Below are 18,491 nucleotides of genomic sequence, written 5' to 3' on the forward strand. Positions count from 1 at the left end.
AATCACACAGATGCTTTAGGCTGGATGGACAATAGGTAGATTCCAGGGGTTGGGCATTTAATGAATGGAAAATAGTAAGGAAACATGAATATGCCTACAAATGCCTTAGATTTGTCTGACTTAGGATAGTCAGAAAAGACTATAAATATCCCATATGGTCAAAGGCATGGGGAAATACTCTAACATGAAGGAGAGACAGAAGTCAATTCCAGGAAAGCTACGTCAGGAATCAAGAATTCAGGCTGTAAGTGTCAGAAATATTTGATCAAGGATGTGAAGAAGGATTAATTTAAGCAGGTAGGAGGTCAATGCAAAAGGTATGAGGCACCACTTGTCAGGGGAGAAGATGATTCTGCGATAACTACCTCCACAAATGGAATGCTTTATGTTCCCCAGGGCTGGTGTTGGTGACTATTCCTGTGGACAGTGACAAAGAAGGCTCCTGGCCAGAGTAGAGGAGTAAGAAAGGGTGGCATGCCATAAGGGTTTGTGAAATGAGGTAGACAGGAATGGCTATGGAACACTAACACATGGTTCCCCACAGATAAGGGGACACACTGTGATCTTCAGGCTGTATCCTGAATATTACTGTATCTCAGGTAATCCTGACAAGCTGTCCCTGCTTTATCGTGCCTGCTCTGTCAGCCCCTGCCTTTCCTTCCCCAGATGCCCTGCAGTTACTGACACCCTTTCACTTCTGGGTTCAGTCTCTCCCAGCCCTGAAGCTAGTCCTAGTCGGAGGAGTGCAAACAGCAGCCTCCTCAGATCCACAGTAAAGGACCTAGACTTTATTGTGATAATACTGGCATCAAAGAATGGCCCAGATGAGCATTGCTGGCCAAGGACCCAGGATTAGGCTTCTGGCTTCAAAATCCTGCGCCATAGCTGTGGTAAATATTGCAGGCCTGCCTGGGTTCCCACCTTATGTACTAGCTCTCTCCAGGGTGGATTCCTCTGACTCTGAACTATTCTCTGGCTCTGCTTATAGTGAACGAATAGCTATCATCTACCTGGAACCTTCTGTAGCTGTATTCAATTCCACTGGATGTGCCTTGCATGGTGAAACCAAGTCCAACATTACACAGTATCTACCCATCTTGGGAACAAGCCTACAGATGGATCAGTGACCATTCTAGCTGACCACTGGCTTCTCCTTCCTCTTGGATCCACTGAGGTACCAATATGCTTCTCATTAAGATCTTCTGACACTATTAAATAGTGGGGACAGCAATGGAAAATAAGATAACTTGACCATTTACTTCCAGAAAATAACCAACTGTGTTGAGTTTCTCTTGTCCTAGATGTATGTATCCTTGATTTGCAACCCTAATTCTCAAGGTCGTGAAAAAAAAGGGGGAAGTGCTAAAAATTTAATGGTTTATTCTAATGAGTCATCAGCTATTAATCATCTCTGAGAAAAATAGTATCTAGAAATCAAATAAATGTCCACATATAAATACATAATTATTTAGGGAAATGTGAAATATGCTTGTTAAGAAAAATATGAATAACTTACATCTCATTTTAGAATTGATAATGCATAGATTACTGCACAGTTATATTCTATTTGCATAAGCTATCCATCTTTTGTATTGGTTAACATATAAAAGCAAAACGTTGGGATACCACTTGCTCTTGTTCCTGTTCCAGAACATTCTGTAGTAGTTTCTGCTTGGTACTAAATTCTTGATGTAGGCTTTCCCATTTCATTCTCATCTGGTCTTCAGAGGCTGATTTCTCCCCTTCCATCCCCAACTCCTGGGATAACACATCAGGTTTTTCGCTATTAGAAGAATAAATAATCTAAGTTTACAATGTGTGCAAAAAGGCATTAAGCTCTAGGAAACTTATTGTATATACTAAATCTGGCCTCTAAAATTGGAACTAGATTATTGTAGTCATTAGCTTACCCTTTAAAAATATCAGTTAAATAGAAAACTTGAGACAAATAAATATATTCTCATATTAACTGAACTATGAGCACAATAATAACCCAACAATTCATTGAAAACAGCTCAGTATTAAAGAAAAAAAAATAACTGTAACTTTTAGAATGTGAAAGGGTACATACAATTAGACTACTGTCCTTTAACAAACAGCCTGCAAAGTAATCTAAAAACTCTAAAAATGTTGCTTAGTCTATTGAGAGTTTTTATCCTGTGTCCAAAGAAAATGCTCCAAACAAGGTTTCAGGACACGGAATAGAAGTACAGAGGGTGGAAGGAAGGCACTGAAGTATCATCTTTAATGACAGGCAGCAGGTGGCATCAGAGAAGGACATCGGCTTTGGGGGTGCGACAGATCTGGGTGGGAATCTCTGCTCCAGCACATTAGATTTGTGGTTTTGAGTAATCTGCTTCACTCCCCGGAGCCTCAATTATCCCCTCTTTACAATGAAGAAAGTATCTATCTTGCAAAAATATGAGAATTACATTTAGAGAAGACAGGCATAATGCCTATGACCCTACCTCAAACATAATAGCCACTCAATAAATGGGACCTAATGATTACAGTCTGGGGGACCCAAGTTCCAGTAGATCCTCATTTGTCAGGAGTTTTAAAGACCTAACTAGAACCATGTCATCTGAAAGACATGCTAGATAGTAGTTAATATTTTGACAGAACTTTTGCTTAAGTAAAAAAAAAAAAATAATAATAATAACAAGTTCATTGGCAGGATAATACTATACACTACCCCAAAGTCTACTCTTGTCAGAATAAGTAATGAATACAATAGTTTCTTTCGGTAAGTCTGTTGAAGTAAGCCTTTAAAAGTTATCTTGGGGCGCTTGGGTGGCTCAGTCAGTTAAGCGTCTGACTTCGGCCCAGGTCACGATCTCGCGGTTTGTGGGTTCGAGCCCCATGTTTGGCTCTGTGCTAACAGCTCGGAGCCTGGAGCCTGCTTCAGATTCTGTGTCTCCCCCTCCTCTGTCCCTCTCATGCTCATGCTCTGTCTCTCTCTCTCTCAATAATAAATAAATTAAAAAAAATTTTTAAAGTTATCTATAAGGCTATAATGAGGATGTTCTACTTCTAGAATACAATAGAGAATCTCCCCCACCTGTGCACTTAGAGACACACAGGAAGGTTAAGTTCAACAACACTAATAACAGCAAAAAAAAAAAAAAAAAAAAGTAGCAGGAAGGTAAATGCCCATCAATAAAAAAATGGGTGAACAAACTATTTTCACAAGATAAAATACTATTAAGCAGTTAAAATGAAAGAACTAGATCTATATGCTAGATCTATATGTATCAGCATGGATTGATTTTAAAAAGTAATATTAAGTGAAAACGTGCTAAAATCAAGTTGGTATATCTAATTTTGTTTATCATATTAGTCTCTGGACTTCTCTGTGTGTTTTTTAAAAATGCTTTTTAAACAAAAAGCAAGTTTTAAATTTCTTACGAAATTGGATTTCTTTATTGTGATGTCTTTTGTAATGGCCTGTAATGCATCATTTTTAATTCATTTATATTTGCATAATAATTTAGTACAAAACCAGGGGATAGTAAATTTTTATATTGTTTTACTTAATCATTGACACATATAAAGTGCCACCAGCAAATCTGTCTTTGATTAGAACAAAGCCTTTCATTTCCCCTGAAAAATATTCTTTCCCTTTGATATTTATATTAATATCCAATTGAGTTTCCTTATCTTAGAAGGCCCCTCCATCAATGCTTCTGTATATCACGTCGTACTTATTCTTTACATATTAAATTTGTACCCATGAAGCAAGCCATGCCCCTCCCATTGGGGTTTTCTTACATAAACCAATTCATATATGATAGTCTTAGAAATCAGCTAATAAGTTAAAGTCTGAATACAAGTTTTATTTTCCCTAGCAATGTTATTTTGCTCTTTTAAAAAATACATATATATTTTTTTGGTTTCTGGGTATTGCTTAATTTACATTTGTTTGTTTGTTTGTTTGGCTTATTTACCCAGAGGCTTGAAGCGCATGGCTGAACTGTAATCAAACAGACTGACGTTTCGAAAGATTTTGTATAAAACTTTAAAAATTTATAATCAGTCTGTAAAGTGCATCTTGTGTATAAAGCAGTATTGCCCTGCAAATTTCTCTTTAAAATATTTTTGTATTTGAGACAGGAATTTATAGTTGTTTGTCTTTCACTTGGGCCCTTTCCAAAGCTAAAGGCCAAGGAAAGAAAAATATCATGGCAAGAAAGTTACAGAAGATTCCTACTTCTGCTTTTTGTGACTGTTCATATGATGAGGAGGCTATGTGTGAATGGGTTCTTTGTAAAAATATGATTTGGCAAAAATATTCAGAAAATTATGAAAGATGAATAAATGTTTTAGAAGAATTGGAAACAGAATAGAAAATGAAAAGTGAAGGCAAGTCTTGACTTAGAGTCAGCATGGAAGGAACAGCATTTCTCCTTTTGGATTTATACAGTCACACGTATTTATGGCTTCATCAGCATTTTTAAGCATGATAAACAATCAAGATTTTTAAAACTCCTTTATTATTTTAACACAATTTTTACAGTTTCAAGGGTATTTTAATGGAATTCCTGACTATCGATGTCATAATAGTTTCCATTTGTACTCTTTTAAATTGATATATATTAGTTTTATCAATATTTTTACTTTTTGTTTCATTTTTCTTTTCTCGAATGACATACTAATTCCTATATATTTTGTCATAATGTCTATTGCAATTGCCTTGTAGTTTGGTTTCTATCATTTGCACGTGTAAATATACACATATATACATATAGTCAACACTGATGTTATATGTCAGTAACATTACATGAGCGTTGACTAAACTGCAAAAAAAAAAAAAAAAAAAAAAAGAAAAATCTCCAATTCTATCCTCTCCAAAGTCAGTTGGGTTTTTTTGTTTGTTTGTTTGTTTGTTTGTTTTGAGAGAGAGAAAGCTTGAGAGTGGGGGAGGGGCAGAGCCAGAGGGGGAGAGAGAGAATCCCAAAGGGGCTCCATACTATCGGCGCAAAGTGCAATGAGGGACTCGAACTCACAAATTGTGAGATCATGACCTGAACCCAAGTTGGATGCTTAACCAACTGAGCCACCCAGGTGCCCCTCCAAAGTTGGTTTTGATAATCTACATTCTATAGTCTATTTTTTGCCCACACATGTACTATACATACAATTTTATAACATATTTTAACTTAGAATCACATACAAATTTTCTGGTATTGTTATATAATTTTTTGTTAAGATTACATATGCATAAAATTTTTCCTAGGCTTTTTTATACTGGTAGGTATTTCCATCTTTTCTATTATTTGGTATTATAAATAATATTTCAAAAGTCATCTCCATAATATGTATTTCCCTCCTTTAGGTTATTTCCTCCAAATAAATGTTCAGAAACAACAACACTGGAGTCAGTGGAGTTAAAGCTAGTTGCCACATTATGGTTGTCAAAGGATACTACTTAATCATAACCTTTATAATACGTGAACACAGAGGTTTCACTGAAACTTACTTTTAATGTTTTGGATTTTAAACTTTCCATACATATTCTCTCAGTTGTATCTACTGCTTTCGTAACCCTTCTAAAATGGAGGTGGTCGATTATCACTCTAATCCTAGAGATGAGCAAACTGAAGTTCAGAGTTGAGTTACTTTTCCACAGTAACATCTGTAGAGCTGGTGTAAAACCCAGACCTGACTCAAAACGCAGGGAGATTTCAACTCTGCTTGTGGTTCCTTTTCCTTCCTGCCTTTTAAACCAGCATCTTCAAGTTGAAAATTCTCCAACTTCCTTAATTTTTCTTTTAACGCTTTTCTGTGTATGAGACTTTCAGTCTCACATTCCAAACCAGTTCTCAAAACTCAATGACTTTCCATGTAGAAGTTATAGACACACATCATCAAGAAAAATCAAGACATTTAGAAGGCACATACATGCATGTATTTTTCAGAGTGATGCTGGGATAGACAAGTTCTTTTACAGAAAACACTTTTGCAGTTGGTTATAATCGTTGAGTTGGAAACACACTGGACCTGATTTTAGAATGCATTTCTTATTTGATTCTAAAAAATTAACTTAGGGTGCCTGGGTAGCTCAGTTGGTTAGGCATCTGACTGTTGATTTTGGCTCAGATCACGATCTTGCATTTGTCAGATAAAGCCCCTGGCTCAGTGCTGAACCTGCTTAGGATTCTCTATCTCCCTCTATCCTTCTGCCCCTCCCCTGCTCATGCTCTCTCAAATCAACAAACTTTAAATAAATAAATAAATAATAAAAAATAAAATCATAAGCATCTTCTTTGGATAGACATGCTCAGCATCCTGGAAAGAGGGTAAACAAGTCGGCCATCAGCCATCATAATTACTAGCTACACTCACGCTGCACAGCAAAGGTTCTAAATGCAAGTAAATTTAATATCATAAAGTGAAAACAAAATGCCTAAATTTTCGCAGATGCTTAAAATAAAGTTTTGAGTGAGACGTTTACATTTCTTCCAATCAGGGCAAGTTGGGAGAAAGTGTTTTGAAACATACCCAATGCCAGCAGAGGTCTCTGCAACTGAGTGTTGGGTGAGAATTTCCTCTCCACGACTGGCTACTGACCGCAGGAGGCTCTTCTGCTCTGCTAATTCCTGTTCCAACTCCTGCTCAAGGAAAAGGAGAAATGAAAACATTAGGTACTTTGTGATTGTTCCCTATAATCATGGTTCTATGTCTCGAAAATTCTCAGACAACTCCTGTAGTTAAGTTTACAAGTTTGGACGTTGCATAAAAGGTGTGGTTTAGATAAATGCACAAACATGCCTCCAAAATACTCTATACCTTTCTCTGACTTTGATAAAAGATATCCGAAAAATCCTGTGGCGGGGGGGGGGGGGGGGGGGGGGGGGGGGGGAATTCCGTGGGGGAAAAAAAAAGAAAAAAAGGAAAAAAAAATTCTGCTGGACAATGGCGCCCTCAAGTGGTGCACAATACTGCCTATTCTGACTGAGACAAATCCTTGAAATCCCCACTTCCTTGATAAATTGAACAATCAATAGATTTGTTTTGCTTTTTTACTACTTATGAAAAAATGTCTTTTCTGTTTGAGAAAATAAAAGATTTTGCTATGCCCCATAGCATAGCAATGAGAAGGTATCAATGAGAAATCATTCTTACTCAACAAAGCTTGTTTGTTTCACTATCCAATAATTTGCAATCCTATTTTGTGATGGTATCTACATAAAAGTGAAAAATAAATTGCGGTTTTAATAGAGTTTTAAAAAACATGTAACTCAGCCAATTCTCAACGGCCTTCCTAAGATAGGCTCAAATTAGGGCAAAGGTGAAAATAGGGTAGGTAACCTTCATAAGGCAGATTATCATTGAGTCACGCGATTTGTAAACCTGAGCACAAGCTTTTCTTAAAGAAAAGGACCAACCACTCTAGTGCTCATAAGAAAGTACGCTGAAACAGTTAGCCAGGCCTCGTTTCTGTCCAAAGAGAAGATAAAGGGGGGCTTTGTGTTTAGTCCAGAAGTAACTTGTCCATCTAAAACATTTCTCTCAAGGTGTCTGCTTGGCAGAGAGGTCAGAAATGCTTTACTTTTTGTTGCTGGAGACTGCTCTGTCGCTGGTGGGCCCATGCAGTCCGTGCTTGGGCCAGCCATTCCTGGACACCGGGGCTCTGACTGGCGGTGAGGTCGGCGTGGCTCTCCTCCTTCTCTTGGGCTGTTCCCTGCTTTTAATGAGGCAGAATTCAAGAGTCATACTCCCCACAGAAAAACCTTAACCAAATGGAGTAAATGCTACTTTAGTGTGGTCTGTATAATGATACCCAAGTAGATCCATTCGGACATGAAACCACAATGGAAAAAAAAAAAAAAAGGTAACACAAAACCCATTGGATTTATGGTATTTGCAGAAAGGAGAACAATAAATAGATGATTATACTCAAATATTTGAGGGGGAAACTGTCTACTCAGAGGCTAGGCTTTTTAGCTGACTGATGTGGTCGCCAGATATTCCAGGATGTTTTCCATGAGAATATAACTCTAGATCTCACTTCCTCTACTGTCACCACCCAGACCAGACCCCACTGTCATCTGGTGCCACTGGTGGCTTGGATAATGTTTGGCTAAAGGAGAAAGACAGGAGTAATTACTCATTACCTAGGCAAGAGTTCATCTTTCCTGCTTGATTATTCTGATGGACTTTGAAAGGCCCTCTAATAGTGCGTTACCAGGATGGCATCAGTTCAGAACGAGAGCCTTTCTCCTCACATGTATGTATATGTCAGAGGATAAATTACACAATCTTCATATAACTCATTCACTAACTACTTATTACATAAGCATGTGCTGTGTGTCAGCCACTGTTCTAGGCATATTCTGCCAAGAAGCCAGACAAGGGCCCTGCTGGGGAGACAGACAATAAACAAACAAGGTAAGTTAAGAGCTGCAAAGAACGTGAAACTGGAAAGTCTGGGTGGCTCTGTCGGTTAAGCGTCCAACTCTTGGTTTCAGCTCAGGTCATGATCTCATAGTTCATGAGTTTGAGCCCCGCGTCAGGCTCTGCACTGACAGCACAGAGTCTTCTTGGGATTTCTCTCTCTCTCTCTCTCTCTCTCTCTCTCTCTCTCTCTCTCCCCCTCACTCTCTGCCCCTCCCCCACTTGCACTGTCTCTGTCTCTCTCCAAATAAATAAATAAACATACAAAAAAGGGTGGCGGCGGGGTGGGGGGGGGGCGGCGGAGAAAGAATGTGAAGGGGAAGGTTTCCTAGGCTGGTCAGGGAAAACACCTGGAGAAGAGACAACTGCACTGAGCCCTGAATGATGAGAAACCGCCTGCCTGGCAAAGACCTAGGTGAGGTGGAGGGCCCTCCAGGCAGAGGGAACAGCGGGAGCAAAGACCATGAGGGGAAAGAAATCTGGCATCTCAAAGACAGCAAGCCAGTGAAGGGGCCAGTGTGGCTGGAGTGTGAGGGCAGAGAAAGACAGTTTATAGGTGGCTTCCACAGAGGCGCAGTCCTGCCCTCCGGCTCCAGACCTTGGGATCTTCACTATCAAATCTGACCAAAGAATGGCACCTGGCCGCTCCAGTCATCCAACGTGACTTCTCACAAAGACCCTTCTCTTCCTCTTATTTTCAGAATTCTACACTAAATCTTCAGGGAAATACATGGAGTTGTTTACCGTTCTGTCTTCTTCATTAGAATTTTACGACTAAATTGCAAAGTGTTTGAGATAACGTAGAGATCATGAACTTTGCAATGTTGGTATCGCTTCTTGAAGTACAGTGAATGCACAGAAACTGTGAACCCCACAGGTGATATTATAATCTTCTCCCAGATTCTGAGCCACCTTAGCTCACAGCTAACTTCCTTTCCTTTAAGATGATCCGTCTTCCCAGCAAGAGACTATGGCTCATACAGAACAGTGGGGATGCCATTGGTCTAAAGTATGCAATTTGCATTTCACAGGACCTTCAGAATGGGAGACCAGTGACACTCAGTTTAGTATATATCCCACTCCCCCAGGAATGCCTCGTACAGATAAACAGTGATTTTCCTGAAGGTGGGAGGTATGGGGTGCATGGGCACTCTTCAGCACTGAAGCCCGTAAATTTCTGCATGAAACAGATTCTCTCCCATCTGAGAATGCACCATATACCCAACATAAACTCTGCAAGATCCTGGCTCTTCTGGTAAGGATGAAATAGCAGGTCAAGAGGGACCTGCAGAGAATGACCCCAAGGAAGTCAGTGTACCAGGCTGAAAGCTGTCCCCAGTGAGACCTGTCCCAGCTGACAAAACAGTGGTCATGGCCACGATCTGCTGACTCTTGTGGGACGCACTCACTTCACCTCTGCTTTGCTCTTTAGCAAAGGTTTGTTTTCAAAGTCCAGCCTGGAGACTCATGTAGTGAGTTCTTTAGGGGCACCACCTCACCCTTCTACGCAGGTTACTCTTGTCCAACTGAGAGATTTTTTTTTTTTTTTTTCCAATTGCTCACACCAAATTTCTGCTTGGAAAAATGACAACTGAAATGTTAGAGCTTAAGAACAGCTTAACTACTTTTACATGCACAGACACATATTCAGAATCTAAGATTTAAAATCTAAGAGGAGTCGTATTTCACTAATTGAATCCACAGCTTTAGAGAAACAAAAATTAAGAAGCATCAAAAGCAGATGTTAGGATGTATTTTCTATGTGGTTTGGTTCCGTTTTTCAGCTAGTAAATTTTTCTTTGACTGATTCAGTCATTTTGAAACATAAGACTTGGACCACAGGAAACAAAAAATGATTAAGAATACAGTTCAAATTTCATTCCCTTTCCCCTTGGGATGAGAAGGCACTGACAGAAGGAACAGAATAATGATAATTATGTGCTAGAAGGTTTGATAACCCGTCATCTCTCCTACTTAGGAAATAGGAAGTAAGGCAGCCTGTCACCAGAGTTCCCCTAGGGTGGGGCTACATAAGCTGTTTAATTTGGAAATACTAGAAAAGTAATCACTTTTGCCAGGAACATTCTTTAGAAGATTAGTGAGGATTGGAAATGCTAAACATTAAATAAAACATTTCTTTATAAAGCATTTCATTATTTATATTGGGTAAACTTTCTGCTCCTTCAAAAGCTGATAATGTTGAAAATAACTTAAACTTTTTATGAGGAAAGATACCACGTAATTTAGGAGACAGCATTACATGCCCTTACGTCTATGTCCCTTCACAAAGAGAAGGAACCTATTTGGGGTAGGTGGGGAACTAAAGGGACTGGTTATTCTTTGATACATACAGAAGTCCAATTAGTTAAAAATATGGTCATGACAGATATGACCATTTTGTAGGCAAGTGGCACTGAGAAATGGTGTGCTTATGGGCACACAACTCCAGCCATCTTGAATCACGCAAACCCCGAGTGGAGGGTACAACCTCACCGACATCTACGTTCAATGGAAGATTTTTTTTCCCCAATCAACATTCGTTAATTTCAGATCGACTCTGAATTTTGAAGGCAAATGATCCTTCTCATGGTAATAATAATGTAAACAGGGCTCCTGTTATTCCTACAGTTGGAAAAATAATCTCTTCAAATGGCTCTAATTGTAAAAAAAGGAAAATCAGTATTTTCTATGCTGGAAACTCATTAGACTAAAGATGAGGGAATTCATAGATACTTAAAAACAAACAATAATCAGTTTCAATTCAGTGAAACGCTACCACATTTTCCAGTATTTATACTTTTTATAGCAGTATCCTCAGCAAATCCTTCCACTCGTGGGCAAAGACAGGATCTTACTCAGTATGAAGAATCCCCGTGGCCATGGGAAGGATCTGCTGGGTGTGAGTACCCAGGCTTTCAGGGAGCTCAGCCCTGCCCTGCGCCATCTCAAACTTAACTTTTCAGCATGTCAGGAGTTCCTTTCCTCCCAAAGGATGTGGTTGTTGTTAATTATTATAGTCACTGCTATTTGAGCACTTACTGTGAGCCTTACTTGCATTAAAATCCTCAGAATTTTAAAAGCTGAATATGATAAAAAAATTTTTAATGTTTATTTATTTTTGAGAGAGAGAGAGGGAGACAGAGAGTGAACAGGGGAGGGCAGAGAGGGAGGGAGACACAGAATCCGAAGGAGGCTCCAGGTCTGAGCTGTCAGCACAGAGCCCGACGCGGGGCTCGAACCCACAAACTGCGAGATCATGACCTGAGCTGAAGTCAGGTGCTTAATCGACTGAGCCACCTAGGAGCCCCTGAATACACTATTAAGATCCCTATTTTACAGATGAGAAACTGATTTGTAAGAAAACTGATCTGTCAGAAAGGTTGAGGCCAAGTTCAAGCATCTTGCCCTAGGTCGCCTGTTTGACTGCTGGTGGTATACCAGGATGGGAAGACTGAAAGAATAGCCCCAAAGTGATGGTCTAAGAACTTAGTCCGACTTCTTTTTGGCACTAAGTTTTAAAATTGAGTGGAGATGTTTTAGATATAAATCCAAATGTCCCTTGTCTGGAAGGTCTAGCAATGCTGCTTGTAAACTCTTATACGACAATAGTTGGAGCTCAGTAACTGCTGCTTCTCTGACATGAGACCAGCTTGCCAAGCCCCTGACCAGGCCTGCTTTGCTCATTTATATTCCCTTCCCAGGCCCTGAGGCCCTGGAATTTGTGCCCTTATCCTCCCACCCCCACCCCGACAACCCCCTTTTAATCCTGACCTGTGCCACCTGCGTATCAGGTTGTCCCTTCCCTTCCTCCCTGCCTCTAGGGGTAGGGCACAATCACAGCCTTCTAAATAATAACTATTACCAGATGTGAAACCTTGAAGTCTCTCCCTCTGATTTGGTTCCTTTAGAAGTCAAGTTCATTTATATACCACCATTAGGGGGGGAAAAAAAAGCATTATGTATTAGATCAGTAATACTTTTTAATAAAACCAAGCATATTACTATAAACTTTTACAGTTAGAAAAGCATTCTCATTCTGTTCAATTTTAATATTTTTAGTTTTTAATTAATTTTTTGAAATTTGCATATTCCCTACTCCCTAATTTGAATATTTTTAATGCTTTACTTTTTTTGCTTTAATCTATAAAGTCAGATTGCACATTTTGGTTTTATTTATTTATTTATTTTTGAGAGAGAGAGAGAGAGAGAGAGAGAGAGCGAGCATGCTAGCAGGGCGAGAGGGGCAGAGGGGGAGAAAGGGGGAGAGGGGGAGAGGGGGAGAGGGGGAGAGAGAGAGAGAGAGAGAGAGAGAGAGAGAGAGAGAGAGAGAATCTTAAGGAAGCTCTAGGCTCAGCACAGAGCCAGACCCTGGGCTCAATGCAGGGCTCAATCCCACGACCCTTGGATCATGACCTGAGCCCAAACCAAGAGTCCAATGCTCAACTGACTGAGCCATCCAGGGGCCCCGCATGTACATTTTTAAGTATGTAAATTTAAGGTGAAAAGCTGTATTTCGTCTTTGTTTGCATTTATTTAACCAATGTTTAACCAAATATATTTTCATTAGTTCATTGGCCATTTGTATTTCTCCTCATTTGAATGGTCCCTTCCTACTTTTGCCCATATTTCTATTCTGTGACCTCTTCTTACTGATTTACAAAAGATTTGTAGAAATTAAGGGAATTAATTCTTTGTCATGTGATTTATACAGTTTCTTCTCTATTTGTCTGTGTCTTTTCATTTAGTTCCATTTTTCTGGTCATACAGAACTGTTTCATTTTTCATTTTGGTCCTACAGAAACTAAAATTCCGGGTTTGGGGCATACTGGCAAAGATCCTTCCCATCCTAAGATTTTTTTTTTTTTTTAAATACCCATATATCCAGAACTTTTCAGGCTTAAATACTTGGTACCTCTGTGATGCTTTTTTTTTTTCTTCCTGTAAAGAATGGGATAAAACATCGATTTTATCATATTTCAAGTGGTTCACCTATTGCTTTCTTATTATTTTATCCACTGATCTGAAATGTTACCTTTACCATAATCAATTTTCCTTAAATACTGGGGTCTCTTTTTGGAATATTTATTCTGTAATATTTTTTGTTCATCTATTTATGGGGCTGATGTCAAACTATTCTAATTATTGTAATATCGTACTTTGATATATGGTAAGATTAAATTAGCTGCTCCTAACTCTTCAGTTTTGGAATATTATGGTTATTTTCACATTTATTGTATTCCAGGTAAACCTGGAATCATTTTCTCACATTTTGTATCCTTGTGTTACAATCCAAAAACATAGTATTTTAGTTAAGAATAACTTAAACTTAGGGATTCTGAGTCGCTCAGTTGGTTAAGCATGTGACTCTGGATTTTGGCTCAGGTCATGATCTCACAGATTGGGTTCCATGCTGGCACAGCAGAGCCTGCTTGGGATTCTTTCTCTACCTCTGTCTCTGCCCCTCCCGTTCTCAAATGTGCATGCATTTTCTCTCAAAAATAAAATACATAAACATTAAAAAGAAAAAAAAGAATTTTTAGGTATGGGTGGTAAAGAGTAGATATTGGGGGGAAAATTATTCAACCACTTAAAGGTTGAAAAGAAGAAAAAAAGAATAGAAAGAGGAGAACAAAAACCAAAACCAAAAAGCAAGCTGATAGAAGTCTACACATATCAGTAATCACAGTAAATTTAAATGAACTAACCCTGTCCTTGAAAAGTCAGAGATTTTCTGATTAGATAAATGCTTAAAACCAACAAAGTATAGCCAAATGTTTTCTTACGAAGCAAATCTAAAACCTAAGGACGCTGCAAGGTGAGATCAAAGGAAAGTTAAAGGATATACTAGGCAAATATTACCCCCCAAAAGCTCCAGTGATATAAAATGAAAATCACTATTAGGGAACAATAAGGTCACTACATGAGAGTAAAAATGTTTAATTCACCTGGAATATATGACAATGTTAGAGGTATGAGCCCTAAATTAAAAAGTCTGAGTATTTCTGAAAAGTAGAATGTAGGAGAATGAAAGAAACATGGAAAAAATGTTATTAAATATCTTAATCTATGACCTATGTTTAAATACTTTTTAAAAAAGTGTAGTTGTGGGGCACCTGGATGGCTCAGTCGGTTAAGCGTCCGACTTCAGTCCAGGTCCTGATTTTGCAGTTCGTGAGTTCGAGCCCCACGTCGGGCTCTGTGCTGACAGCTCAGAGCCTGAAGCCTGCTTCAGATTCTGTGTCTCCCTCTCTCTCTGCCCCTCCCCTGCTCACACACACTCTCTCTCTCTCTCAAAAATAAACAAACATTTAAAAACAAATTTTTTTAAATAGCATAGCTGCTAAATTTGGGTATTTGTTTTCATTTTCTTTTGTTTTCCTATCCTGCAATCTTCAGGTCTACAGATTCAAACAGTCCTTACAAAACCTATTGGAAAACCTATGCCACAGTTGGTGGAAAGTGGAAGTGTACCTAAGTATGCATCATTCCCCAGCTCTCCCTTGATGGACCCCAGGCTGGGGAAGGCGGGCAGCAGTGAGCCAGGACTGGGAGGTGCCGTGGCCCTGTCCTACTGTGGGTGGCTGGAGCCCTCACCTGCATGAGGAGCTGCTTGTCATGTAGGGCTCTCTGCAGCTCCAGGAGGCTGCCCTTGAGGCTTCTCAGCTTCACGGCCAGCTGCTCTGCCTCCTCCTTGGTGTGGGCCTTGCCCTCCAGCAGCAGGTTGTCATTGTGGACCGACAGCTCCGATAGGGCCACCACCTTCTGCTCGATTTCCACGAGCATGTTCTGGAACGACAGAAATATGGATGGAATTCACGCATCCCGCCAGCCGCTGCAAACGTCGTTTCTCAAAGATAAACATCACACTTCCTGTCACCAAAAGAAGAGGACTTCATGGTGTTTTCCTACTTTTCTGACAGACCTGAAGAGTAGTTACAGATTTTTAAAGATTCCTTGAGCTTCCTAATAGTTCTCTCCTTTAAGATTAGATACTATATAGTGGAAAACATATTGGAAAAGTACCAGGAAAGCATGGATAAGGAGAAAAGACCATTCCTTCGTGTTATCCCATTATTATAACTATGTTATTATTTTAGTGTAAGACTGTGACGCTTATGACTATTAGCAGTAAAGACATCATATGATCAACACTTTCTTGTCAGTTTAAAGATGATTCTCTCTTTTAAGACATTGCTTCTTTGTGTTTTTTTTTTTCTGTTTCCTTTTCAGATTGGCTTTTATTTCTTGGTTTTCAATGTGTTTTGTATATAATGTATTTTTAAGCTTACATTTCTAAAAGTTTTCGTAAGAATTTTACTTTCACTTTCTGTGACTACTCTCGAGGGCTTGCCTTTTCTTCTCAAATAGAAGCTAAATCCCAAGAAGGAGCAAAATAAAATAGTCTCCCTTCCTCCAAGGTAAGATTTAAAACAAAAACTATCACCCATTTTGCCCTCTCCCACAGCCACCGTCAATCCCCCGTTTGTTCTCTGTATTTAAAAGTTTCCTACGGTTTGCTTCCCTCCGTCTTTGGAAAATGGATGATGGGCATCGAGGAGGGCACTTGTTGGGATGAGCGCTGGGTGTTGTATGTAAGTGATGAACCATGAGAATCTATCCCAAAGACCAAGAGCATACTCTGCACATTGTATGTTAGCCAATTTGACAATAAATTACATTAAAAAAAAAAAACCCAAAGAATAAAATTTGAATGGAAATAAAATAAAACTAAAACAAGAACAAAATAAAAACATCAAAGCTAAACCAGTAACAGCCATTTTATTTTCTACACAAATCATTCTGTTCTTATATTCCTTAACTCTCTAATTTATATGCAAGTAAATAATTTATTAATGAGGAAAGATATTTTATTTCCTTATGCAAAATCAGAAAAACTGCCACCACCTTTTAAGAATATAGGCTTGAACCAAATAACTAGAACTAAGTGGAAGTGTGAAATGTTTAATGAAATGGGGTTTAAAGGATGATTTCCTAAAGATTATTTTTGAGAAACTAATATAATTCTATGAAGGACAGACTTTTCCATTAGGCCGACTTACCACAATGCTGAGGGCTCATGATACTTTTAGAGGCCCAATAAAAATCTTAATTTTAATTTCTTTTAAAATCAGAAGAGAAAAATGAATAAAATAATGAATATGTAACAATGAATCCACCCTGGCTCATATTAGTCTTTGTACCAAGGCAGTTATAAAAATAAAATATTTAGCACTTTTATAGAGGCAGAGCCCACAGAAGCAAAGTGCCGAGGGTCCCAAAAGTCATAATGTGACCCTAGTAATAGCCACAGTTGTAATTACACAACTGGCTTAAACACCAGATTTTAACTGAGTGAGGAACTGTTGGGTACTTGTGTGGTTCCATTTACTTCTGGTTTCTAAAAATGTCGTCAAAATACCATTTGAATACTTCATAAGTATCCTGAAATATATTAACTGAATTGTGGACTTTACACACAGCTATAAAAATAGAGACATCCAAAAGGGAGAGGTGGGAGTAATGGTAAAACATAATTTTGGAATGCTAGTTAGTACATGTGCTAATTTTAAGCACTAGAAGGGAGTGCTAAAAATGGATGTTTCTTTTCAGCAAGGAAACTTTAGAAAAGATGATCTAAAGAATAGAAAACATTTACATGTGGTCCTCTATTCTCTGTCATCAAGGCAGAGAATAACAATGCTTTGAATACACATAGATAAGTTGCCTGAAAAATATAAAAATCCAAGTTCTAATGATCAATATCACAGTAAATCCCAAATCACTAAAGGAATGATCAAAGTAGCGTGCTACACATTAAGAAAAAAAGATAGTGTTCACTAACAATGTTTGCATATTTTCTGATTGCAATTAGGAGAAATATCAAGTCACGCATACTGTTGTCCAAGTAATATATCAGAATTAGAACCAAAATTGCAGTAGAGCACCTAGGAACACCCTTGCTGTGTTGATCCACAGTCTGATTGGCTGATACTAATTCTTTTCATTGGGCTTGTATTCTTTACTAGCCACTAAATATAGATACCATAAGTATTTTGGGTATTTATGGTCTTTAAAAAAAATGTCCTTTAGGAAGCTGAAGTTAAACTTTTTTTAATGTTTTACTTATTTTTGAGACAGAGAGATGTGAAGGGACAGAGACAGGAGACACAGAATCTGAAGGAGGCTCCAGGCTCTGAGCTGTCAGCACAGAGCCTAATGCAGGGCTGGAACTCACAAACCACCAGATCATGACCTGAGCCAGTCAGAAGCTTAACCCACTGAGCCACCTGGGTGCCCCGAAGCTGAAAATTTTCTAAACAGTAGATACTACGGGCAAAATTTTTCAAAAGACTAAGTCCAATTTTGGATTTCATTTAAGCTTTTATAAGGTATTGTTTTTCTACTCTAAACATACAAAAGATATGGATTGTGAAAAAAAATCACACATCCATACCAAGTCTTTTTCCTATTACGTTTTCTGTGCTTAAACAAAGTACTTGGTGCTGTTGGAGTATCTCCTCCAGACCATTTTTGTACCTGGCAATCCACGAGCTGGGCTTCCATGTCCATAGGCTCCTGGGCTGTACCCAGTGCGGTGTCCAGAGTGGCCTTGGTGCTCAGGAGCCAGTGGTCCAGCTCGTCGGCTTCACAGCGGTACCTCTGCAGGGCCTGCTCCTGTCTCTGTTCCTCAAGCTGATCATTTAACTTCTCCTAATGAATTAAATAGAATGTGACATAGATCACCGAGAGGTACAGTCGTTAGGGTTCAACACAATAGAACCAGGTTCTTCGCCCCAGTTGCTCATCAGAATCCCGTGTGAAACTTAAAAACGCAAAACAAAACAAAACAAAACAAAACAAAACAAACATGCTTAGGCCACATCCCAGAGCAATAAATGAGAATTTCTGGAAGTGAGTCTCAGGATTAGTATTTTGATAAAGCTTTTCCGACGATTCTCATGTGCGCCTAAAGGTTCAGGTAAGATTAAGGTTAGGTGTCTTATGTAATATACCTACAGGGCTGGGCAAATAACACGAATAATGGAAACGGACCAAGCATTAGAACAAAACAATGGCATAAGGCGGTAAACGGC

At 38.9% G+C, this 18,491-nt stretch overlaps 1 protein-coding gene across 1 annotated transcript in view; it reads right to left on the bottom strand.

The window, feature by feature from the left end:
• The window catches only part of SYNE1 (spectrin repeat containing nuclear envelope protein 1), a 471,896-nt gene that overhangs the window by 124,466 nt on the left and 328,939 nt on the right, over nt 1-18,491 (bottom strand). The window contains exons 96-100 of the mRNA XM_042940094.1: nt 17,935-18,108; nt 14,992-15,183; nt 7,553-7,684; nt 6,502-6,611; nt 1,627-1,783 (exon numbers count right to left, since the gene is read on the bottom strand). Of these exons, the coding sequence (XP_042796028.1) occupies nt 1,627-1,783; nt 6,502-6,611; nt 7,553-7,684; nt 14,992-15,183; nt 17,935-18,108 (765 nt within the window). The remainder of the gene's footprint in view (nt 1-1,626; nt 1,784-6,501; nt 6,612-7,552; nt 7,685-14,991; nt 15,184-17,934; nt 18,109-18,491) is intronic.

The sequence above is a fragment of the Panthera leo genome, chromosome B2 (assembly GCF_018350215.1).
Source record: "Panthera leo isolate Ple1 chromosome B2, P.leo_Ple1_pat1.1, whole genome shotgun sequence".
NCBI lineage: Eukaryota > Metazoa > Chordata > Mammalia > Carnivora > Felidae > Panthera > Panthera leo.